Source organism: Struthio camelus, chromosome 6 (genome assembly GCF_040807025.1).
Source record: "Struthio camelus isolate bStrCam1 chromosome 6, bStrCam1.hap1, whole genome shotgun sequence".
NCBI classification, from domain to species: domain Eukaryota; kingdom Metazoa; phylum Chordata; class Aves; order Struthioniformes; family Struthionidae; genus Struthio; species Struthio camelus.
The window spans coordinates 39,497,487-39,523,371 of NC_090947.1; the positions used below are offsets into that span (position 1 = coordinate 39,497,487).

At 47.8% G+C, this 25,885-nt stretch overlaps 1 protein-coding gene across 1 annotated transcript; it reads left to right on the forward strand.

Moving 5' to 3' along the window:
• Positions 1-577: 577 nt before the first annotated feature.
• LOC104145710 (carnosine N-methyltransferase 2) lies at positions 578-19,959 on the forward strand. The gene is made up of 8 exons (XM_009677366.2): positions 578-733; positions 10,005-10,066; positions 11,244-11,382; positions 12,442-12,494; positions 15,203-15,310; positions 15,428-15,558; positions 17,903-17,996; positions 18,855-19,959. The coding sequence occupies exons 2-8, from the start codon at positions 10,021-10,023 to the stop codon at positions 19,208-19,210; spliced, it is 927 nt and encodes a 308-aa protein (XP_009675661.2). The 5' UTR covers positions 578-733; positions 10,005-10,020; the 3' UTR covers positions 19,211-19,959.
• Positions 19,960-25,885: the final 5,926 nt, after the last annotated feature.

Sequence of the window (25,885 nt, forward strand, 5' to 3'; positions counted from 1 at the left end):
ACTGCAGATGAGCACTATATTGATGACAGTTCATGGCCTGGGAGCCTAGTGGATTTTATTAAAGTTGTCGCTTCCAATGCTCAGCATCATAAAGGACTTGGGCATTTCCCATTACAGTTGCAGATCTATCTTAACATCACCAGAACACTCATAGTGCAGGAAATTAGGTATAAACTGAAAAATAATTAAAGGCCCGGTGACAACTTGGTAACACTGAATAATTAAAGTGTTGGTAATGAAGCCTGAATTTTAATTCCCTTTCTATAGCTGATGCTAGGAATCAAGATCAAAAGTGTTTTCACTGCTTTGGGAAAGCTCATCATGAATTTGTTATTTAATAAGCTAACGAGATGAAAAATAAGGCATTGGGTTTGGTCTGCTATGAACTTTGGGATAAGTTTTGGCCCCGTCCGTGCATGTGGGAGCTGAACAGGGCACTTTACTCCAGTGCACGGCTGGAAGCGTTGAAATGTAGGTGGTACTTCCAGCAGAGCCCAAGATGTTACTTACATTTAGGATGCATCTCTTGGAAAAGCTGTCCATGTAATTGGTAACTGGCATTGGCTTTAAAACACAGGGCCGCTATGGAGGAGTAAATCAGGGATCGACAGCATGGATGGGGACTGCATGGATGGGAAGATGACAGCGTGGATGGGGACTGCACGGACAGGGACTGTATGGATGGGAAGATGACAGTGTGGATGGGAAAACAAGGGTGGTGACACCAGCCAAGGTGAGTGCGCCGTGCGCCGGGCTTGTTGGAGACGAGGCGAGCCTCAGCAGCACGCCCCGCTGAGCACTGGGCTAACCTTAGAGCGATGACGTGGTGGAGTCATACTGGAGCTGCTTTAATTTTTTAAATTTGCAGCGTTTTTTGAAGTAGGCTGTAAACAGCCTTGCTGCACCCAGTTTACGGAGATTCTTTCAAGGCTGGGTGCTTTGTGACCCCTGGAGCCTGTGTGGGGCTATGGATCACGTCACCAGCTCAGAGGGCCTGACCCTTATATTTCTGGGGTAAGTCGTTAGAAGAAGTGGTCGGGGGAAGGCAGTGAGCTTCTGTGGCCACGTGGAAGAGCAAGGAAGGAGATGGTGGACCATCAGGTCCTGTCGCTACCTGGATGGCCCCAGAGGACTTACCTACAGTAATAATTAGGGTTTCTGCAGTGAAGGTTTCAACAGCGGCTGTATCTGGAAGGATAAGTCTCTGGGGCAGCACCTCTTCTCTGCGCTGGGGCTGATCCTGCCCCTCCACTGGCCGGGGCTGTTGTGAAGGTCTGGGGTGCTGGATCTGGGGACGAGCCTGGCAGAAATGGTTTGTAGCTGGGGGAAAAGGCAGGTGTCCGGAGCCTGTAGGTCATCTTCTTATTATCGTATGCGTTCAGGTAAAATAAAGAAAACTTTGATGTGTTAAAATGGCACGTAGCCGACGGAACTGGAAAACGTGCAGCGTTTTCTGAGGTGACGGCAGATGGCTTGTGCTGGGTGTTTGTGGTAAAAATAATCCCATTTGTTATGCTTTCTCCAATAGCCTGTATGGCACTATCCATCCACATGCAATATAACATCCTAAAATTAACTCCATTTGCTCCCTGTCCTGACGCTTGTCATCGTCGTACCTTTTGGGGGCTAATAAAAATATATGATAATAACATTTTGAACTCATTTCAAAGGCATGTTTAAATAACATTGTGGGAGGCTATAAACTGTATCATCAATGTGAAGAGCTGAGAAACAGGCCGTTAGCGCCTCAGTGCGGCTTTCCATAGCTGTCATTTTCCCCTTGGCAGTGTGCAATTCAAGGAAGGCAGCACAAAGAAACTTGCTGGGTATAGGCTTTTTTTTTTTTAATATTACTTTTTATCATAGTGTGTCTTTTCCTGCATGCAGTAACATGCCATTGCTTTAATCTTTGCATGTTTATTGATCAGCGTTATTGAACTGGTTTGGACAGCCAGGGCAGCGTTACTACTTTGCACAGGAGCAGCTGCTGCTTTAATGCGTGGTAGAAAGGATTCGGGATGTGATAGCGTGTTTAGCGTTGGGACAGGCAGGGAGCGCTGCATCCTCTCTGTTAGCTCTTCCACTCCGGGTCCCTTGTCGATTCTCTTAATACCTTTTGTATGTCACCTGCCAGCTCATTTGGAAACTCTTTAAATGAGGTACTGGCTTTGCTATTCCCCGATGCAGCCTTCGCTTGGAATTCCAGCAAAAACCACAGCGTAAATAAGAAGCAGAAGGAGGAGGCGATGCTGAAGGACACTGACTACTGTTTGCAGAGGGGCGACACATGCAGTGCCTGGCTGCCTTCCCAAAGACTAGGAAATCGTTGGGCTAACCCTGCTGGATTTTCACCCATGGCCAAACCAGGCTCAGGGTAGACGCAGGACGGGGGAGCACCTGCACGACCCTTGAAGTAGCCTGGCGCAGGCGCTAGTTGGGCAAAAGGTGCAAAACCAAAAGCAATATTAAGGTGTTGTTTTTGATCTCCAAGCAAGTGTTTTTGCTCGTCGCAGCTCTGCTGGCTCCATTGGAGCGGAGCAGCGCAAAGGCAGATTGCAAAGGGACTCCGGGCCCTGTAACTCTATCAGTTTTGATCAATTTTTCAGTCAAGTTAGTAATACACCAGGGAGCGTGTCAGCGTGCTTTATGGAAGTCTGCAAGTGCCTACCGTGGCTAATCCATAAAGCTCAAATGGTTTCCTGGAAAACAGACGTTTTGTTGTCACCATGAGGAGACTACTAAGCAGCGGGGAAAAAATAGAAGAAAAAACTCACTGAGCCTGCAGTGCTCTAGATACCGCAGACACCTTGGGTGGGAATTGTATGCAGCCTCTAAAGGAGAGCTGCTTGCAGTATCTGGCATTCAAAAGAGCACAGGGAAAATGGAAATTATTGCCATCTCAGTGCTTGTTTATTTTTCTCCTCTGTAGCCCTTCAACCATCTCGCTCAGGAAAAAAAAAAGGCACTTCTGTTTATCTTTAATGAAATCTAATTATCAATTTCTAGCAATTCTTGGAGGTGCAATTTAAAATACGAAACGATTGTCCCCCCGCCCTGTTCTTAAAAAGTGGATTTCCATGAACTGATGGCATTAGCAAAATGCTTAAAGCTTATAGCTTAAGAAAGATGTTTCACCACCTAAATATTGAATGGTTCTCCCAGTTTTCTGGATTTATCCTTGTGATATAAGATCATTTTGCTTTCAGGCTTTATCCAAGCCTTTATTTCTCCGACATCTCAGAGGCACCAGCTACTCCTAAGGTATTAGTTATCCTGGCTGAGACACCCTGAGTTTCCTCCCTCACTTCCCCTGCCTATCATGGAAAACTTTCATGAAATTGCTCTTAAATAAACCCATTTTTGGACTTCTTTCAAAGGATCTTCTGCCTGGGGCACATGCTGGGCCCTCCAGAACTCCAGGGACCTCCAAAAGCCAGAAATTTACCTTTAAAAATATGCTAGGAGAGGGGCCGGGAAACCGGAGCATGCGTGGAGACCCCCCTGGCACCCTGCTCCCCGAGCACGGCCGCCTCCGTGCGCCTTCCCACGCCACCGCCGCCGTCTCACGTGCATCGCCGCGCTGCTTGCACCCTACGGCTCGGGGCTGACCCTGCCTGCTCCTCTGCCGAACCGGTCTTTCTGATTTATTTTCTTTTCTTATTCCTAGGAGAAATACTGATTTTGCAGCGGGAAGAAAAAAAATTGCCGGGAGATTTAACTGCTGAGCCTGAGGGAAACCTCCTGGCTTTTTTTCCCCGGTTATTGTTCCGAAGTACGGCCGTTCCCAGGGATGACCGCTTTGCTCAATACCTTTTTTCCCCCGTGCTGTTCAACATAAAGTACTTTTCCTTTCTGCAGCCCATAAGGAAAGCTAATCTGCAAACGGAGAGCCATGTCCCTCGCCCGGCCGCGTGATGAGTCCCGGGGCGGACAACGATATTTGGCACGCCGCGATCACACCGTAGCTGCTGCCCCAGGTCTGCTGCTGAGGGGAGGAAAAGGCAGCGAGCGGTCCGTTTCAGAGCGACCTCTGCCAGCCCCGAAAAAGCAACGAGGGCAGCAGCCCAGGTTAGCAGCAAGGGCCAGCTCCAGCGGGACTGAGCGGGGATCCAGGCGGAAGGGCAGCAGCACAAACGCGTCCTTGCAACACCATCTAGTGCGCAGACCGCGTAAAAGCTAGTTCACATTTAGTTAAATATAGCCAGCGTCTGTGGGCTCTTCAGTTTGGGCAACGCTCGCTACTCCGCCGCTGGGCTCGGACGGGCACGGGGCTGAACCCGCGTTTCACGCCCCTGGCTTAGAAACGCCGGGCTGAGTCAGAGCGCCTCGATTTGCTGCGTTTCCGCCGAAGAGCTGCAAAGGATTCAGCTTTTTAGAAACGTTACTTGGAAAGTTTTCGGGCTTTCGGAGTCACTTCCCTGCTCCGCTCGGTCTGCGGTGCGAAGGGCCGGGCGCGCCGGACGGCCAACAGCTGCTGCGGTCCAGCAGGACCACCTCCCACGGCGCTGGAGAGCAACCTGCATGCTGTCCACGCGGTACAAACGCTGTGCGTGAAGAGCCGGCAGAGCACCCAGCAAATGGAAAGGAAACAATCCACCAATTTTAGAAGAAATTTTAGTTTAGCTAAGCATATGCTGTCTAGGGGCAAAGCGGAGGGTTTTACAGCTCGATTTAAGTGCAGGTTAGCACGCAGAATTTCACTTCTGGTCCTTCGCTTCAGGAAGGACATCTAATTGGCAACATTAATGACTATATGCTGCTTGTGTATACTTGCAATGATCTCTGTCCTGAAAACATGCAGTTTTTGCCTCCATAACCAGCAGGACCGTGGCACCTGGGCGCTGCATGCCCGCCGGTGTCATGGGCCAGCGAGGAGCTCGTGGGCACCTGCTTCTGGCAGCATAAATCCAAATACTGGTCGTAGTTGTCCTGGTTCAAGAGCTGTGGCCTCTCCAAGGGCACCTATAGCCCTGAGCGCCCTCACGCCGCCGGCCGCCCCCGTAACTGATTTTACTGCTGTTGCCTCTTTTCTGACTGTTTGGAGATGCGGCTGTTGTCGGCTCGGGGCAGCCCTTTGCCATGGGGGTAATAAAGGGCAGGGACACTTTCCCGGGGACACGGTAGATATAACCTACTACATGGGACAGTTTTAGGTCGTGTTCGGGGAGCTGCCTGAAACGCGTGATTGAGATGATTTGGTGCTCCAGGTCTGTGCTCCTCAAACCAGCCGGATTTTGAGAATTGCCTCTCACCACTTATACACCGGTTTTTGCTTTTCAGCATTTACCAGAAATCACATTGTTTTTCTTATAGTAAAAATCATGTATACACATATAAAAAACAAATGCAATTGCTTAAGCACTGAGATCTAGTGCTCCCCGGGATCTGCTGTACTTTTAATAGGATTAATGCGAAACAAAATTTATTCCTTGATGAGAAATATTCTTGTCTTTAACTATCAGGAAAATGAATGCTGCAAAATTGCTGGTGACCTGCCTGTCTATCAGAACTTCCCTAATGCAGATGGATGGTTTTGCACCAAGTATTTCCCTCAGGAGAATACAGAAACTGCCGTTTATTTGGTAAAAGTTTTGTCTAGAAAAGTGAGAGTGACTAAACGATTAACTAAATGACTAACTAAGTAAAAGATGACTAAATGATTCATTAAAAACGGATGCTGGTACAGAAGAAATGAACTCTACTCAAGACAGAATCAAAGTTAGATTACATGAACCTTGACCAGTTGTGCTAATTAGGGCTAGGATGTTCTTAATAACAATGCTGATCGGTGGAGTACGTTAGAAGATAAATTCATTGAAATTCTGTGTTCATGCCCAAGTGAAATGGCCAAATTATTATTTTTTAACTCAATACAACTCAAAAAAAAAAAAATCAAAACAGGAGCAGCAGCTAGCAGCAGACATCGCTTCTTTGTGCCTGAAGGTGCAGATAAGCGATGAAATTTTACAGGCCTGGTTGCGTGAAAAATTGTGGTGATGCAGATCGAAATGTTCGGGCACGCCGTTTATATGTTTCCCAATAACCTGACGTTCACGCCCGGAGGTGCAGGCGCAGGACTCGTTCGCGCAGGCCGTGGAGAGGGGGGCGTTGATACCCAGCAGCAGGCGGGCTCGCCCGTGGGAAAAGCGAGCGACCTATTTCTGCAGGACGGGGCCCCGCCAAACCCGACTGCTGCGGCTCCAGCGTTTGCAGAAGACCACAGCTGTTTTGCTTTGCAGCGCTGCCATACCTGCTCCGGCTTTATCCATCCTCTTCCTGCAGGCCTCATAGCGGTGCGGCTGAGCTCGGACGCCGGCCTGTTGCATTTGCGGGAAAAGTACGGTTTAGCAAGGATTTAGTCGGGAGCTTGCCAGCAGCGCCAAAAGCACAGCGTGCAAAGGGTACATCCCCCAAAGCCACCACCTCTCAAATCCCCGCCGTACAATGCGCTATTGTTCTCCGGGCCGCGAGAACAAACGCCCTTGTTGCGGGATAAAGGGGCTCCGTCCGTCGCGGCGCGCTCCTCAGCGGAGCCGGGGAAGGCGGGGGGCAGCGCGTCGGCCTCCCGTGGACGCGCGGGGAGGTTTCCCCGGGGCCGCCGGGCGATTTCTGCCGTCGATAAAAGGAGACCCGGGCGCCGCGGGGCAGCAGGGAGCCGGCCGGGCCGCGGGGAGGCGAGCGCCGCCGCTTCGGCCCCGTGCCGTCGGCCGCCACGACTCTCGCTCCCGTCGCGCCAGGAAGGTACGGCTTCCCCTCCGGGAGCGCGGCGCCCCGGCTCCCCGCCGAAACGCTGCTCGACGGGAGGGGGGAGGCGGCTCCTGCCGGGGTTTCTCCTTCATCTACCCCTGCGGGCGCCTGCTGGCTCGTAGGCCGCGGCTTTCCCTGGGTCCCTGGGGCCCTAAAGCACCGCCCAGGTGGTCAAACAGGACCCGGGGGTCCGGACCTGTGTTTTACAGCTGGCAAAGGAGCTCTGCTCTTTCCTCATCTGCGGTTTGAACGTTTCGGTTAAGATCCGCGGCGGGGTCCTCGCTAACTTAACGCGCTGCCCCAGCTCTGTCTTGCGGTGAAGATAACTTAAATCCATCTGAAAGTCAGATCTGACTGAAGTAAGGTCGCTTGCGTGATGAAGCAAGCCCGCCTCCGCCCGGGCGAGCTTTACGGTGAGCCTTTTTTCTTTTTTTTCCCCCTATTTTATTACCAGCGCCCTTCGCCAGCGCGGCTCAGGTTTCTTTCCATCGCTCGAGCAACCCGGGCGGTCGTGACAGGTGCTCGTAAAACCCTGCTCAAACGCGGGAGGTCACCGAAAGCGCGCCAGTAGGCTAAAGAGCTGACGTACGGTAGGAGAACAGGTGGGAACGCTAACTTAAGCGCCCGGCGGGTGGCTAGCGGTCAGCGGCGCCGAGCCCGGGGTATGCTGTCCCCGGGCGCCGCCGAGCCCCCGGGGCGGCCGCGAGCCCGCGAGGGAGCCCCCAGCCCGGCCCCGGCAGCGGGAGCGAGCGCGGCGCCGCCTCCAGCATGGAGCCGGCCCCCGGCAGCAAAAGGTGAGCCGACCTCGGCAGCGTTTCCCCGCCGGCTTCAAAAAATTAGAAGCCTGATTTTACGTCCAATTTAGCACACCTCCAATTTAGCGGCTTTTTCCCAACAGTCTTAAAGGCGTTGTGTCACTTGAGGCGGCGCAGTGACTTGCCTCTGTCCCCCTAAACCCGCGACTTGCTCGGGTTAGGAGCGGGCAGAGGTTTCGCTTCGTGCGTGGAGTTGTCCAAACAGCTGGAGGCGGGCAGGGCTGGGCTTGGAAATGGTGTCTGCGGAGGGCGCGTGGGAGGGACGAGGAGTTTTCCTCGTAAGCGCTTGGCTGGTGCAAGGTCTCGCGCCTCCCGCTGTCGCCCCTGCGCGGGGATGGAGTTCGGAGCCGCGCACTGCCGCGGGAAGCGGCATCGCGCAGCCGGGTTGACCACCGGCGCGCAGGACGTGGCGTCCTGGTCACGGCGGGAAGCGCAGCTAAGAAAAGAGATACCAGACTTACGTGTCAGGGCTCGGTTCAGCCTCTGACAAGGCAGGGCTAGGAGGCAACTTGCACCTTTATGATCCGAATTGTGCTGCTGCCCAAGAGAGCAAGGTGGCTCCAATGCTCCGTTTTGGTGTGGGTGGCCCAGCCCCAGGTTGGGGACAAACAATACCAGCCCAAAGACAATGGAAGAGTTAAAGCTGATTTTCAGATCTGGGCTAGATTTTCAGCCAGATTTTAGAGCATGACCATTTATCCCCAGTGATAAGGAAGCCTGTCCCACCTTCCTAGCAACCAGAGTTAATCTTAGAAACCCTGCCGGGGGAGAAATGCCACGAGTCTCGGTGGAAGAGTTAACTTGGCCTCCTTCACGCTGGCGAATGCTTGCGCTGTACAGGCTGTCCAGGCCGCCTGGCAACTCTCCTGGGACAGCTGGAAGCATTTGACCGGTCAGAAATGGAGTCCGCATCCCTCGGACTCCCTGCTGATGAGACTGTTGCTCTGAGCAGGGACAACGGCGCTGCCTCGCAGCATTTACGTGGAAGATTTATTCCGAAAACCACCTTGCTCAGTTTGCCCAACCGAGAGCATGAAATAGTCCTCTGTTTTGACATTCAGAGAAGGAAGAGGTCAGAGAGCCGAGTGGAAATTTGAGGGCTTGGTCTGCAGCCAAATTGGAGCTCATAACAAGAGGCTGAGTTCAGGCTTAGTGCTGCTGAAATTCAGCATTTTCCCAGAGATTTGAGGTCAAGATGGTGGAACCGAAATCGCTGATATACCTCTTGAGAGTCAGAAAAGCTCTTCTGATCTGATTTTTGCAGGGGTTTCAGATGAGTCACTTGTTCGTGCAGGCTTCTGGCAGCACCCTAGCTCCTCCGAGTACTTCTGGGGCACCTTAGTCTTCTCTTGCCATTACTAACCTAAGTAATGTGTTATTTGAACCTGTGGCCGCTTCCCTGCTGCCTGTTATCACAGTCGTGATGAGTATAGCTCAAAGCCCTGGGACAAGACCTGCCTTTTTCCTTTCCGCTTCTTGGCTTGTTTCTTGCTCCCACCAGAAATTTGTTCCCTGGCAGGGGGAAAACGGGGCCGCGAGCTGCTGTGCCGTGCTGCTTGTCACGAAGCAGTTTCTCACGTCAGGGCTTAGGACCAGCAACTCGTTGGTACTTAGGTAATACAGGAACATCACCTGTAAGTCTTGCTGTGCCTGTAGATGTTGAAATGCAGTTTTGTAGAAGATGACTAGTTCCCCTATATAGGTAGCCTCACCCCAACCTTTACTTTACAGAGATGAGGCTCTTGCTCCTATTTCATTTCATACCTTCCTTTTGCTAGTGGCTCCTTATCCGTATTTTACACATGAGATACGTTGTCAAATTAAAATGAAGATGTGAATTCATTGCTGGAAGTCTTTACAAAAAGACCTAAACTAAGAATTAAAACATTTCATTCTTGGGCAACTGACTTTTTTACCTATTGCCCTTTCAGTCCTGTGAGTTTTATAAATTACCCGACATGATTATTTTCAGCCAGGGAAAACTGACGTTAAAACAAAATAAAGCAAATGGACCCTGGGACGCTGGGCCAAGCAGATCTTTTAGCAATTCAAGTGCTGAAGCTCACTCTAGCCTTTTCCTAACCTCTCTGCTATTTCTTCTGCTCCACTCATGAGTGAAGGTTTCGCAAAGTATGTAATGTCATTTAGTCTGATGCCTTTCACTACTATTGACCAGTTAAGGATTCCTCAGAGGGGGAAAAAGCTTCCATGATGCACCTCAGGCAAATATTGGTGCAGGTGGAAAGTCCTCTGTTGACGTTTATGGACGATCAGCTAACCCAGAAGTTTTGATTTTCTTATAGTAAAAGAACACAAATAATATTGATTATTGAGTGAGGAAAATTTGTCCTGGAGTATCTTCCTTTTATTCTCCATTCTCAGTGCCACTTCAAAAAGCCTACGGGTTCTTCGGATAACTGAAGCGCTATGCTTTCCTTACAGGAATAGATTCCACAGCATGAACTTTGAAGCAGAGATTCTGACGGCTCCTCACGATAATTCAGGTATTTGGGAGAAATTAAAAAAAGAGAGAGATTAAAATAAAGTGTCCACTCAGCTCGCTATCACTATAAATATGTCTTAATTCTGTTGGAATAAGAGTTACAGGTTGTGTTAAAAAAAAAAAAAAAGGATGAAACAGCATGCTACATTAATGGCAATCCAGGTGATTTCAGGTTTATTTTAGGGTATACCTTCAAAGTGTTGAGGATAGATTTTGAAATATTTACCTCCGTATCCATGGAAGTGGAGACTGTTTCAGGCTCCTGTGAGGACCCTGAAGGCTGGATGAAGGATCTCCATTCACATGTAGCAGAAAACACAGTTGTTTATGACTTGTGGTTTTGGAGAGACCTTAGGCATGCATCCGTTTAAGATTGCACAATCCTGTGTGAGGCATACTTTTTTTTTGGCGTCCTAATACAAAATTTTCTTATGAGCTACAGCAAGGTAAATGCAGATGTTAAATAAGCAGCTCCTAATAAAATAAAAAGGAGGATGAAGATGTTCTGCTGAGTTCTGTCCTTCATCCTCGTTTCGTTTAGGAGTAAAAGCTGATTTCTTTTCCTTCTGGACAGTTCCTGTTCAATGTCAATCACACGTGTCCAGGCTGGCACTACTTCTACTTTCCTACTAAAAGCCTGCTTCTCGCAGCGTCTGCGTGACGTTGGCTCAACTCTCGTGGGAGAGGAGCATCCTGGACCACACCAGGCTCTTTTGGCATCAAATTCCGTTTGCCCTGAAATGGCTCATATATTCATTTGCAGAAGGGCAGGGAGCCCACAGCTGAGCCAGGGCTGAACCTGGAGGCAGGGAGACTCAGCACAGCGCTTTGTCCCGAAGGAGCCTCCCCCTCCAGCTGAAATGTTCTGGCTCCCCCTTGGCCTTTCTGCAAACCAAGTGCCCTCAGCACGGCCACTTCAGGAAATTTGGGTGCCATTTTCCACGAGGGGACTTGTAGAAAGTAGTCAGCTATGTACCTTGACAAATACGCTGATGTCAAAGTGCATTTAAGAACAATTTTCCAACTGTGTGGTGTGAAGAGGCTGTGGGGTATTCGCAGGACACATGAGGCTCCGGGGACACACGTCTTCCTGAGGTGGGTTTCTTACATGCAATAAGTGCTTGAACTCTGCATTTGCCTTGGAGCTGCCAATGCACAATTTGTATTTATTTCTCAAGAGCTATACGTGGTCCCTTCCATGAGAAGTCTAACGGCCGAGGAGTATGTGGAGGCCTTCAAGTCGTTTTTGGATCATTCTACGGAGCACCAGTGCATGGAGGAGTTCAATAAGCAAGAAATGCCCCACATCATGGCTGGGTAAGGAGCACCTCCGCAAAAGTGGAAAAGCCAGCGTGATGCTGAGCGGGAAACTCGCGTGTAAGGATCAGAGAGCCTGTTTAAGGATTTCTAGGGGAATGAATAAACTTTTAATGCGTTTCAGTTTTAAGTCCCTTAAGGGGACTTAAGGGAACATCCCTTAAGAGAAGTTCTGTTTAACGACTTCGGAATACATTTCAATTAATACACTGTGCTGCTTCTCAGCTGTTATTAGGGAAAGAATCAAGACCTCATTTTCATGTCCATCTCCCTTCATTAGCTGATTTTCCAAGGGTTAAAGCTTTTTCAAAAGAAATCTCTCTCTTGTGCTCTCTTCCTGCTTTTGGGACTTCATCACACATCAGTAACACATCTCTAATTCTCTTCTAGTGACTAATTCTTAGCTTTCTCAGTCCCTTAAGGCCTCCTTATTTCTATTCTAAGTTGATTTGCATTGCTTAAGTATCAAATGATAAACCACGTTTGGGAAGTACAGATGTAATACATTAGGCCTGGATGGCTCCAGATAGTTTTAAAACACTCTAAATTCAAAGCCACAGGAAAGCCCTTTCAAGCCTGAGTAATTTTTCATGTTAATGTATTTTCCACAGAGGAAAAAATGGAGCCAGGAAACTCTAGCCTCTGATCAGCATCGGGGCCAAGGCTCCTTCCCTGAGTAGCTCACTCCTTCCAGGATTTATCACCTTCTTCCCTCTTATCGAATCACTGCTGCAGTGTCCCCGAGAATAACACGAGGCCAGCACGCACCAGCCATAGCTTGGAGAAAGTTATCTGGCAGGGCAAGGGCAATACTATATTCGGATGCATACTGTACTTCCCTGTAGGACTGTACTTTGAAATATGACTCTACTAGTGTCAGGCCTGGCCACGCCACACTGTTATAGCTCTGAAGAGAGGCTCAAATTTCTAACCTGATATACGCGACAAATCTCAGTTAGATCTCTAGGTATATATGACATCACAGATAATAGAATTAAAGTGTAAAATTGTATGAAATAGTACAGTTAAGTAACACATTGTGTCTACTTGTAATTTCAGCCTGGGTGATGGGAAGTCCACATTAAATGTCCTGGGAGTTGGCAGCGGCACAGGTAAGAGCGTGACAACACTGAGGTGGCTCCAGTTTAGCAGCAGGCACTGCTGAGGTTTTGAGCAATGGCGAGAACTATTTGGGTGTTAACAACCGAAATTCCTGCTGGAGCCGAGAAATGCCAAGCAGGGGTGCCGAGCCAGGGCGAGAGCGATGGTCCCTTCCCTGCCACACCCGCTTCTCCGGCGTGGGTCAGCGTGGGTCCAAGCGAGGTCAATCTGATGATCTTAGCTTAGGCTCTGTCTCTTGATGACTCTCACCTAACTTTATATGCCCAAAAGCAGGCGCCTGCGCCAGGGGAAGTAAGATTTGTTCCACCCAAAGGTCCTATCCTGGACTATCCCACCTGAAGGTACCTCTTGTTTTCATTGCCATCCTAGAGGCCAAGGCTGGGCTATGCTCTTGAGCTCCAGGCAAGCAAAATGTGGTGAGGAGGCCAGAAACACTCGCATGGGGCCTGGGCAGCTTTTGCAAGATGTGCTTCTTTTTAACTGCCTTTTTTTTTTTTTCTCCAGTGATCAGTGGGGTTTAATTGCAAATGATATTTTCCTCCAGAGAGAGACAATCTCTTGGAAGCAATGATTTTAAAGCTGCTTTCAATGCATTTGTTAAAAAAAAATGTAGTGAAACATCCAACTTTTCTCCTAGGACATTGGGAGGGAGAAAATAAAAAGCAGAAAAAAGAAGCAGTGGTTTGATTTGTCAGAGTAGGCTTTTGGTTTTAAAAGTATTTTCAACTGAATTATGAGTGTTAATATTTTCAAGTGAAAGTAATATGTTTCTCACTTGTTTCCTTGCTTTCCCAAGTAAAAGAAAAATAGCACTGAATTGTTTTCTCCAGCTGGGAATACATTGGAGCATCTGAGAAAAGGAGGAGGAAAAAAAAATCTTTCGGTTCTCAATTTATACCCCATTTGCATTAACTAATATAAACCAGAAATAAGTAATAAAAACCAGAAATTCTGTCTGATCTAAGAAAATAGAACTTTTTATGTCGTCCCCATTTTTTCTGGCATCCCCTTCAGAAAGGCTTTGGAGGAAAGGTAAAAAAGTTAAGCTTTCCCTTTCCCAGGTAGCTAGTCAGCCCCCACTGCCCCAGCGGTGCCCAAGATGGGAATAGCTGAACTTCTGCAGTCAGGGGCAGGAGTGAATTAGTTGGGTGTTGAGTGAAAAGTTATATATGATTCCTGACCTTTTCATGCTTGGAATCTGATTTCATAGAGCCCCACCCCAAAATGAGTTTAGTGAACTAAAATATCAATGGGGACTAGTGACCTGCCTCACATCCAGCTCACCTTTTCTCATTCGCCCGATGCTTTCCCGCAGTTGGCACAAGTTTCTCAGCTGCAAATTCATGTAAATACAGGGCTGCTATTTGCGGTGGAGTTTCACTCTTGTTTCCTGCGCGCCTTGATGTATCGGGTAGCGCTGATGGGTCACAGCTGGCTGCTCGCCGACATTTCTAAAGGGGTTTTGAAGCGTCAACAGCAGCCGGCTGCTGTGCTGCTGAGGAGCAGATGGGATTTCCCCAGGCACCCTGGCACCCTGTCTGCCAGCGTGCAGCGGGGTTGGGCCAGCGCAGCAGCCTGCTAGGATCACGGCCAGCCCCAGAGAGGGTCATGGGCAGGTCCTTTTTACTGTATCTCCTAGGCCTTTTTTTCTTTTGTGCCATGCTACCACTGCACCAGCAGCCCCCGGCCACCTGGCCCTGGCATGATCCTCACCAGAGTGTTAGCAAAAGCACATGGTAAAATCCCATGTTTCAGAGCAGGAACTCATAGGCTCTCCTGGATGCAAAAGGAAGGTATTTTCTAGCTGGCCATCTCTCCCTGAACAATTCCCATGTCAGTCTGTCTGCTAGCCTTCAATTGAGGTTGCTGCAACCTCTTTCCTTGTGCCTTTCACCAGCCCGGGGCAGTTTGCCCCCTGCCCTGAGGCAGCTGCAATCCTGAATGGTCCTGTGAGTTTTTCTCCAATTTCAAAGCCCTGTCCGTCCTTGGACTTTGGTGGAGCACTGCCCCAGCTGATATTTTCCTCCTTGAATCTATTTATTGCAACACTGGCCAACGAAGTCTACTTTTCTCATAGCTATTACGTCAGCTGAAAGGATATAGAAGCTTCAGTATCTCTAAGTGATATTTTCCAGGGTAGGACTATTTTTAGACCCCACCGTAACTACTGGTTAGTAGATGCTGAGAGCTGAGACTATGATGTGGATCATAGCCCCAAGGAAGAAAGACCACATACCACGCAATGATTCCCACCCATCAAATCCCCAGACCTGGTTACAAACACCTTAGGGAGCCTCCAACTGTAGGATGAATAAAGTTCTTCCAATTTAATCAGAAGTAATGAGAAGACTAACGCTTTCTGGTTAAAACCAGATTAATCTTTGATTATTTGGATCTGTTTGCCTTACCACTCAAATGAGTATTGGCACTATGAGTTTTCCACGCTGTTGCTTATCTCCTCCTTGTTCTTAGTCTTATCTGTAAACATATTTTCCATGTTATGTTAGGCTGAGCAGCAAGATATGATGATAAGACTATTTCTGTCTTAGATGCCACCATACAAGTCTCAAGGTACAAAGGGTATCACTTCTGCTCTGAGGATCTCCTAGCAGCAGAAATGGAAGATGTGCTACCATGTGTGTCCTCCTAACTCCATTCCAGTAGTTTTTAAAGTAGTGAATTTATGTTTATTGAACAGGTGAACAGGATTTGAAAATGATCCGGATCCTGCAGGCTGAACACCCGGGGGTCTTCATTAACACAGAAATCATAGAGCCCAACCCACAGCACGTGGCAGTGTACAAAGGTGAGGCACCCTGGGGCACCCACGTGTGCCTGGAATACAGTGAGGACTGCCAATCTGAATGAAGAGGTTTTCTTGTTGGTTTGTGAAATTCCTGTTCTTCTTCTGCTTTTCAAACAGAGTTGGTTAATCAAGCTCCCGATCTCCAGAATGTCTCTTTTATTTGGCACCAGCTCACTTCCTCTGAGTACGAACAACAGGTGAAAGAGAAGAGCGCACATAAGAAGTTTGACTTCATCCATATGATTCAGGTAATGCAGGACTACCTTTAGCAACAGTAATATTTTACTAACATTAGTAATATGGCAGGATTAGCTTTAAACATTCCCTTTGTTTCTGCTACGTGCTTCAAGCTGGAGAGACCAGAGCTGCACGCAGCTCTGCAGTGAGTGGTTATTGCTCTCGCAGCTGTGCAAGCACCAAACTCAGTGGGGCTGAGGCCGGGCGGAGAGGTGAGTGTGGAAGTCATGGCTGTTTCCACAATGTGGCAGCGAGGCTGACCTTGCTGCAGCACCAGGGGAGCCCAGATCCGGCAGCCGGCCAGGAGCACAGATTGCCTGGTGACACCAGGCAGCCCTAGGCCACGCAGGGGCCGACAACCATCCTTTGCCTTTGCAAAAAACTCAGAGTTTTTGTTTTAATTGGACTAGTTTGGATAGCACTAATGGGAAAGGTTAGTGAAATTTGTATCCATTTTGGGGTCAGAAATTATGCTGCTGTGTCCCTGATGAAGCTAATGTTGTATGTGTCTGTTATGTTTTTTAAAAGTCTGTTATTCACTTCCTTAAGTGGCAATTATTTTATCTTGCTTTCATTTCATAACAGCTGATTTTCAAAACTGGAAAATATTTAAGGGGTTTGGCCACTCGGTCAAGGACTAACTTGCAAGTCCCAAGGGCAGTCCCAAAGCCCTGCTTTGTCCCTGTGCGACTTCTCCAAGGTCTAGAAGTAATCTGACCTGTCCATGGCCCAGGCACAGCTTAGAAATGCTTGTGGTGATAAAGACCAGTTACAGAAATGAGGCAGAAACCAAAGGCGTCCCCTCTTATATGAACCCTCCTCATTCAGAGGCAGCAACTTGTGCCCTGCAGGCTGCAAAGACACATGCAGGGGGAAAACCAGAACTGCAGACTGTGTTTAGCTGGATTACAACTTAACTCTCTGGGAGCTCTCCAGAACTGGTTTTTAGTGCATCCTTGACTTTTAGCACTTCTGCCTTCCCTTGTGGTTGCGCACCTGGACCTTTGCTGGAGCCCTGCTTTTGTCCCTGTCTGCAAAGACAAAGGAGCAGGGAAAAATTATCTTCAGCAAGAGCCTATCATCAGGTCGTCACTGTACGCACACGAAAGAGCATCAAAGGGAAGCAGGCAGATGCCAGAGGACGCTCCTGTCTCCATGCTAAGCCAGAGCGGCCTCATCAAAGAGCCGGTGCCGAAGGTCTGGGTGATAAGCTCTTTGCCTGCCAGGGCCAGTGCTTAGCTCTGAACCTGCCCATCCAGACACCATTTCTCACGCTGTAGTTGCCTCTTAATGGAGAAATGGCTTAGCAGGACCGCTGGACTCACCTTCTCAAGCAGGGACCTCAGGGCTTCCCGTATATCTTGTAGGCATTTGGGTGCCATCAGTGTAAGAACAAATGGCAAATTACTGCTGCTTTCTGAAGAGATGCCGGGAGAATATGAACTTACAATTCATTAGGAACTCATTTTGATAATTCTCTTTGATACATCAGGGCAGTTACAAACCATCAGGCCTTTTCCACGCACCATGAATAAGGTTAGCAGGGAAGTCAGCAAACATAGTGAAGATCTTGCCTTAAAAACACTGCTGAGTTGAAAGGATGTACGTGTCTTGTAACTGCAAAGTTTGCTGGACTGAGAGGGTAGCAATCAATAGCTCAACATCCAGCTTGGGGCTGATGATTAGCAGAGTAGCCCAGAGGCTGACACTGGGATCCATGTCATTGGGTGCCCTCCATCGGCAGGGTGACACAGCAGATGGGCAGGTGATGCTGGAGCTGATGGTCTCGCTGAGACCTGACAGTGCTCAATCCAGGGGGACCTCTCAACCCGTGCACTAAGCCAACAAGAACCTCCCAAGGTTTGATATGGAAAAGTGAAGAGTTTGTCTTCCTGTGGGTGGAATAAGCCCATGCCTCAGGACTGACCGGGAAGTGGCTCCTGGGTAGCAGCTCTGCTGTAAAGGACCCAGTGGGTATGGTGGACACTATGCTAGACATGCCTCCTCCCCACCCCCCGCTGCCTGTTTATCAACACTTAGATGTTGATACAGCATCTCTGTGTATACAGAAAGTGTCTTTTCCAGACAGAAGAAAGATACTTCACTGAGTTCAACTGCAGCTTTCTGTTGCTGGTCGTCAGTTTGATAACACCTTCTCTTAGTCTTTCACTTTTCTTCTCCGAGTTCTTTGGTTTCTCCATATGAGTTAAGGCTTTGTTAATATGAGTTAATCTTTTTGTTTGGGTTAGGGGAAGTATTTTAAAACAACACAGATAGGTAGAGAAAGAAGGCCTTTGAAGGCCTGTCGCTGTCTAGAGGTGGAATAATGGCTACATGTAACCCTGTCGCTTCCAGATGCTGTACCGTGTGGAAAATATTCCTAATACAATCAAGTTTTTCCACAGTTGCCTAGACCATCATGGTAAACTCCTGATCATAATTTTATCAGGTAAGATTTTTGCTTCATTGTTGTTTTTTTTTTTTAAAGAGTTTTCAAGGATAAGAACCGCAAATATTTTGTCTTGGGATTTAAGTAGCACTTATTCTATAGTAATCAAACAAAATACACACTGTATTTTGTAGGGAACATGCAATCTTGTGCTTAATCTCTTGGATACCAGTGTCTGATGGGACTACGTATGCATAACCTGTGTGTTCTTGCTTTCCTGGATATGACGTGGTCGTATTGCCACTTACCTCACAGTGGCCTCCTATTGTGAAATTAATGGCTAGAAAGAAGTGTGATTATTAATGAGTGAGGCTTAATCCTGCTCTTTTTGAAGACAACAAAGATTTTATCACTGACTTCAATGGCAGCAGGAGTCAGCCACTGCTGGGCCCCTGCGGCAAGCAGCAGGACCCCAGGACAACCGAGCAGTTGTCACTTGAATTGCTGTTACGTTTCAGTGTCTACTGGGGCACTCTCCTGCTTGCCTCTGCGCATGCTCCTGTTAGATGCCAAAAAAGAGAGTCGGGACGTGTTCATGGTGATGTAAGCAATGTCCAAAGACAAGCTGAGTGCCGTGACAGCCTGTATTGGTGCGTCTTCCCTTCCGAGCAGCCACATTTAAATAGCTGGGAGAAGTCTGGGAGGAGTGTTGAGAGACATCCCAATTTTATTCCTGTCCAGGCAGTGCCGTGTACAAGTGGATCTAAGTGAGGGGAAAGCTCTTCTCCTACTCCTGGCAAGGTCTGTGCCAGTGGAGCATTTGCAGGAGCATTTCAAACTAATGCAGTACTTGCATTAGCTGGTATTTGATTGGCTTGGCTTTGCAAAACTAACCTTTCCTCGTGCCATGTCTGACAGATGGTAGTGGATGGGCCACCTTGTGGAAGAAGTACAGACACTGCTTGCCTTTAACGGACAGCGGCCACTACATTACCTCCAAGGACATCGAAGATATTTTGAAGAGAATTGGGGTTGAATACCAAGTTTATGAGTTCTCGTCTGGCTGGGACATCACAGAGTGCTTTATTGAGGGGGATCCGGTTGGAGGCCTCATGATGGATTTCCTAACAGGGACAAAAAACTTCTTGGGCACTGCACCCCTGGACCTGAAGAAGGGTCTCCAAGAGGCCCTCTGCCAGCCCGAATGCAGCAGCAGGAAGGACGGGAGGATCATCTTCAACAACAACCTGAGTATGATCGTAGTTGAGTCCTAATGCCTGGGCCAGCTGCAGAGGACACACAGGGGTGGGTGTAGGGTCAGTGCTCTGCCCTAGCGGGGAGTAGTGTAGAAAGGAAGCAACTCACAAAATTTGAGAAGGGGGGCAGCGAGAAAAATGGGTTCAGCTTTCAGCCTCCTACTCACAGCTGGGATTGACGCAACCAGGCTCAATGCTGTGGATGAGCTCTTTGCCCCAGTGAGGCCAATGGAGCCAAGACTTCACCCCAGATATTTAGTCTGGTCTCAGGAGATCGGCAAGGTCTGGGCTAGCCTTGAGCGTTTCCTGCAGGAGCCCATGACATGAGCTTGCACCACCCAACTGTGTATCATAGGCAAACGCTACATACTGACTGGGGAAGTCTTGGTCCACCACATGGCTGTCCAGGGAGTAGTGTAGCTTCTCAGAAGAAAGAGCTACGCTTAACTAAAAGCCTACAGGGAGATCTTTTTAATGGTATAGGTACTGTTGGTGGTTTTGACACTGGGATTTCCAATTCTCTCTCTGTATACAGCATGTTTACATTTCCAAAGGCATGTCTCTATGGCTTGGTGCCTACGGTCGCTTTGCAGCTAGTCCTGGGGGAGGCAGAAAGGCCTGGGAGGGGGCTGCAGACCCCCCCCTTCTGTCTGCAGAATTAGGAGGCTCCAGGGCGATGCTTACCCTGTGCTCTTTCAGGCAGGTATTAATTTTGTTACTTTCTTACTACTGGTTTTCTCCATATAAAATAAAAGCAGTTTTAAACCAAGAAATTCCCAGCTTGTTCTGTAACTGTGGGGAAAGGGAAAGAGTGAAAAGGTTATTTATTTAAAAATAGAGAAATGCAAAATATCCTTTTATGGAAATACTAGGAATTTATTTTAAGTGAGAAAGACAAGGTTTTGGCCTCGGAAGAACTAGAATTAACTGAAAATTTAATACAGAACATGGCTAATGAGAATGGATATCCTAAAGGAACCAGCCTGTGCTACAATGGTTTTCACCTGCTCATCTAGGAAGGAGGTTGCAGTCAACACTAAGACCAAACATTTCAGGCTGAATTTTTTAATAACTGCACATCAAGCTTGCTAATTTACAAGCAAGCAGACCAGCCTTAACCTTTAAAGCAACACGCGTTACTACCCAGTGCCAGCTGGAGGGCACAAAAGGGATTTTTTTTTTTTCCCCTCTGCTGCTTGATCACTGGCTGGTTCAGCCACACGGCGCTTGGCTGAGGTTCCTCTTTCCAAATTAGGGTAAAATGCTAACAAGTTCGGGCCCTGCGACCCGCTCTGTATTAACCTGCTTATGCAGCTCAGCAGCAGCAGTGTGGCTATTTGCCGGGGAAAAAAGATGCTACTGCTACCTGCAGGCAGTGCCATGCTGCTACGGCCGTCCGTCTGTCCGCAATTCCTGCCCCACTCGAGGGGATGAGGTGCCGGAGCAGCCTTGTGCACCCTTAAACCTTAAATTTGTTCCAGCATCATGAACTCACCACGTTTTCTTTCAAAAAATGGAATGTCACCATTGCTTGAAGTCCAGGCGGTCCTGTTAAAACCAGCCCTCTCCACGTCCGTCCGTCTGTCTGTGTGAAGTTATTGCTGGAGGGTGAAATGATGTCACCCAAAAAGGTAACGGCAGCTCACAGAGTTGTGGTGGCTCAACCCTGGGCTTTGGGTTTGGGGTTTGTTTTTTTTTTTTTCATCTTGCATCCTTTTGAAATGCAGCCTTATTTCCTGCAGAACTTTCCCTGAAACTGTAGCATTAAGAAAGGGGAAAGCAGAGGGAAAACTGTAGCGTAGCATCTTTTCTCTGGAAGGACTGCAGCAGCCTCACCTGCAAGTACTATTGGTTTGGCTTTTTCTTTGCTACCAATCTAAGAAACATAAATCAAAACTTGACAACCTTTTTCAGAGCACCCTATAACTATACACAATCCATATTATTTGTTATTCTATACACTTACTCCCAGCCCTAGGAAGGGAATATAAGGCTGGGCTAGAGGAAGGTCTCTCATTGCTACTCCCATGGAGCCCTCTTCTGCCATGAATAATTCCCATGATTTATTTCAATACATTAGTGATCTCTCGATCTTGCTCTCTCTCTATCCCCCTTTCTCTTGTAGATTGAAAGGAAACCCAAAATATATCAAACATCAGGCTCAGTTTTCAAGCTCCAAAGGACCTCACAATAATGTTCCACCTGTTAGTCTTTACAGACGCTGGGTACAGTCCAAGTTCCCTAACATCTCCTCCAACCAAAACAGCCAGCAGGTTTTCACCCCCACTTCGGAGTTTCCTGGCCGGAGAGACACGCTTCCAGGAAGCAGCTATTTAACAGAATTAGCGATCACATAATTTACCCACGCCGCTGCAAATCAATGCATGTGCGCTCAAAGGAAAAGGAGCACTTCAAAGCAGCCAACCCAGTGAGTGACACTTGACATCCTGGTCAGTGGCAACCGAGGGAGATGAAACAGTGCACCCCATTAAAAAACCCAGTGTTTAATGCTTGAGCTGTAATTTTATTTTCGATTCTCGGAAAGCAGGTCATTTAACAGAGACTGTATGTGCACACCTGGAAGAAATGGTATTCTAAGTGTTACTTTGTCCATTATATTTATTTATACATTTATTCTTGCATTAGTATGTTATTTATTAACTCTCGGATGTGCTTTTTTTAAAACACGCTGTCGTCCCCCACAGAATTCGGGTGCGGGCAGCGCGCCTCCTCTGCCGCCGGGTCCGGCGTGCGGGAGCGCAGTCGGGTTTGGGCGGCCACGAGAGGGCTGCAGCGGCCAGCAGATCCCATCTGCCTCTGCAAACACTCGGAGGCTGAGCAGAAGGAAAACAGGCACGTAGCCGGGCAGGCTTACGCCGTGCTGCCTTTATTCAGCTGTCTGTGCTGGGTCATAGCAGCTTGATTTCAGCTGCTGGGAAGCCAGGCTTTCTTCCACCGTGGCGTTACCTCCTCGGCTCAGGCTGGTGCTGGGCTCCCGTGCGTAAAAAGTCACGACTGCACCACACGGATGCCAACAAGGGCCACCTATAATCCACTCCAGAGTGTTTCTTCTCTCAAAGGCTGAAGTGCTGCACTTCAGCTGCTCCTCAAATGCCCGTTTGCAGCCTGCTGACATGGAGCCGGGGCCGAGTGGGGCGAGGAAGGCGAGGAAGAGGAGGCTCAGGAGCATGGGGTGCTTTGGCTTCAGCGTTGAATTAGCCTTCCCGGTGTCAGGGCAGGATGAGACCTGTTGAGCTATGAGTTTCTTGGCTGTTTCTCACACTGCTGGTAGCAAGGAGCAGGTCCTTGGCGCCCGGAGGTGATCTCCAGGACCGTGCCCATTAGCGTGACAGCCTGTTCCCACACAGCCTGAAGTGAACACATTTGTGAATAACCATGTGGTAACCTCTCTTGTTTATGATGGAATAGAAATAATGCCTTGGAGGCTACAAAACCCAAACTGCAGTATTTTTAAATCAAATAGTTGCAGATTTTACCCTTATTTCAAGTTAGTAGTTCATCCCTTCCAATGGCATGGCGTTACTCTTGATTGAGTATTACAGCCCTCTTAAAGGACTTACAGAAAGCTGCTCTTTCTTTATCATATGGGGGAAGGATAGTTTGCTTTTTATTGGGCCGGTATTCAATCGACGGGGCTAAACGCTTTGCCGCTACAATAAATGTTAGGCCTTCCCTGCCCGTGAACATTACCAGGGAGGAAGGTGGAGTAGGCACTGGAAAATGTCCTAGCTTATTTCTGGATAATCCCATGAAGTAACAAGCTCAGTAAAATACTGCAGTGTGTACTGAAAAGATTAAAGCTAACCTCAATCAGGGAGCAAAACATAAACATATAGACGCTGAACATTTTATTTTCTTAGATCTTTGCCTGCAGAAATCTGTCAAGGCTTGTATCCGGGATGTAGAAAAGCTTTGGATAAACGCGTCAAATAAATGCATGGCGCTCAGGTGAAATCTTCAAAGGTCATGAGCCATATAGGAGCCCTATTAAGTAGTGTTCTTTAAAACACTAAGCTTTGCCTGCAGTCTTTGGATTTGTGGTGCTAGCTCTGGAGGCCTGTTGGGTGATAAAGCCCTGCAGAGCTGTCTCTCCCACTCACTCTGGTAAAGAAATGTCAGGCAGGAGCTAGATGTGGCAGCACAGTTCCCACAGGCTTATACTTAGGAAATCCCAGAGGATTTCCCAGGAAAATTAAGGGCGTGCTTATGCCCCCCGAATAGCCTTCCAGCTGCCCTGAAACTATCTGTGTGTTAGAATTTCTTCCTCAGAAATACTAAGTTGGGAGAGGCCTTGCTGGGTGCAAACTTGCATTTCCTGTGGGACTAATCTTTCTCAGGGGTCCTTGTGGTGGCAAGCATGGGAGTAACGGTGAGCGTGACATGTAGTGTCTTTTGATGGAGTTGGTCTGACGACCCAAAACATGAACCTTGACCATGCGCTTTGCATCCAGCAGAGTTGTCAGTGAAGACCAGCTCCCTGAAGCTGCCAGTTGTACCTCTGTGTGTTGGCAGTAGGGTCACACTGACCTTCCTGAAGCTTGTAAAGACCTTCATAGGAAGAGTAACCTTCTGTCTCTGGTTGTAACTCGAAAAAGGTAGTTATCGTCCTTCTTTTTAAATAACAGGGTTTTTTTTTTTAAGATTATTTGTCTGATCCTGCAGACTGAGAACAACCTTATTGGAGGCTAGAACTACTTTTATCATTAGCCATCCCTCCTTGCAGTTACTCAAGCATTGACAGCTACCTACTAAAATCTCACAAGGTTGTAAGAGTTCTTGTTAGGTCTCCAAAGATATCTGTGGACCATGGCTTGTTCACTCTGCCCTGTGGCCAAGCTGGCTGGAGACAAGCAAGTAAAAGCCTGGAAATCACACTCTTTTGGTATGACGCCAGTGGGGTGGAACTGATAAATGTGCTGGCAGGAGAGCAAGCACCCTAGAGGTCCGGACAGGTGAAAAACGGTGACTCCCTCTGCTTCTAGCTCGTCTGCCAGCCGCTCTGATTCTTCTGGGAAGTGCCTAAAAGTCACACGCCTCCTCCCTCAGCTATTACGGCTCAACGCAAGCAAATGTCTTTCCTTCTTCTGCCACCAATATTAAGTACTTTCCTGTCACTTAAAAAGCTCTTATCACTGCAAATAATCCTTGCAATACGTTCAATAATAATAATGATAATAATAAAAATAAACTCACAGCTCAGCCTACTAATATGAATGCGTTCGTATACTCAGCCTGGTCTGGGACTTGGGGTTACAGCCGAGGCACTCAGAAGAGAGATCCTGAATTATTTAAGGCCACTGGTTTTAGCTAAGGCAGCAGCTGCTGCAAGATGCAGGAAATGTATTGTTCAGCCCCTGGTCTCCTTTAATTTCTTGTTTGAGCAGCAGCAAAAAAATCCGTCTAAGAAAAATGTTTGAAGAGTACAAGCTATGGCTGGAAAGCTTTCGGTTGTGAAGAGTGTTTGTAGAAAATGTAAGATGGTTGGATCCCAGTGGAGCGTTTTGCTACTCTATGGGAAGGAGCAGGAAAAAGCATAGCCGTAGCTTCATTTCCACTCGTCGGTTCCCGATAGTCTGATGACACCGTCACTTAGACCTGCTAGCAAGTTTGGAGAGAAAACGTATGTTTTGTCATACGTTGTAATGAGGGTATCTCTGGTGAATGCAGAAACAGGATAAAGAAATTTCCATAACAGCCTCTAAGTCCCTACTGCTTTGTTAACATTTTTTAGCATCCTATTAATCACTCGGTGTGTATCTGTCAACAGCTGATACTATGGATTAAAGAAGAGATTACAGCTCATTGCTCTGGTGGCAGTGTTTGCTTTATGTTTCAACCCAATGGGCATTTTGCCACTGACTTCAATATGACAAGACTGAGCCCCTTGCTTTTATGAGCACTTTGTAATGCTTTCATAACTCAGAGTGGTTTTAATTTATAAGGTAGCTAAGTGATCATCCAGAGGGTAAATGTTTTGATTTTATTATTTCTGGAAGAAGTGCTAATATACTTTATAGTGATGAACAGTCTAAGAAACTTCATTTGCAGATGTTTTCATACAGATAAAGGTTGACTTTGGTTTGTCACACTTTGGCAGGGCATGTCATTTGTTATTTGGAAAAATCGGCAGGTGTTTGGGGAAAATATCAGACAAAAATTCTACAGATTGAGCATATTTAGCATGTAGACCTTCTTCACTATTGACTGTGGGTTATTCTCCGATTTTAAATATCAGTTAACCATTTTGGAAGGAAAAGAAATCCTCATGTGACTCATATGATCTAACTCAAAGCAGAAATAATTACCGCTGGAGAATGAAACAATTGAACTGTGAATAACCCTCAGTGTAAAAATTATTCACTCAAACTTACCCCCAAGGGATGGGACTTGTTTTCCTATATGATTAAAAATAGTAATGACAAAAATATAAATTTCAGCCTACATGTCCTTCCTAAGCTTTTTTTGATTCTTAGGCTTTCCCTCTGAGGTCTCATCCTTCCCAACTCACTTTTCCAGCAGTGCATCCCTCCCCCTCTACGGTGTTATCCCAAGGCTGCTGGAGTTGGGATAACCACCTTCCTGCCAGGCTTGGTGGACAGGGTGGGGGGCTTGCACCTCGGCCAGAGCGGGCTCCCCAGGAATTACCGCCAAATGTAACGCAGCATTTTTGCT

Coding starts and splice junctions, on each gene's coding strand:
- LOC104145710 (XM_009677366.2), top strand. CDS start 10,021: ATGAACTTTGAAGCAGAGATTCTGACGGCTCCTCACGATAATTCAG. Junction 12,495..15,202: donor GGGAGTTGGCAGCGGCACAG/GTAAGAGCGTGA, acceptor TTTATTGAACAG/GTGAACAGGATTTGAAAATG. Junction 17,997..18,854: donor CCTGATCATAATTTTATCAG/GTAAGATTTTTG, acceptor CATGTCTGACAG/ATGGTAGTGGATGGGCCACC.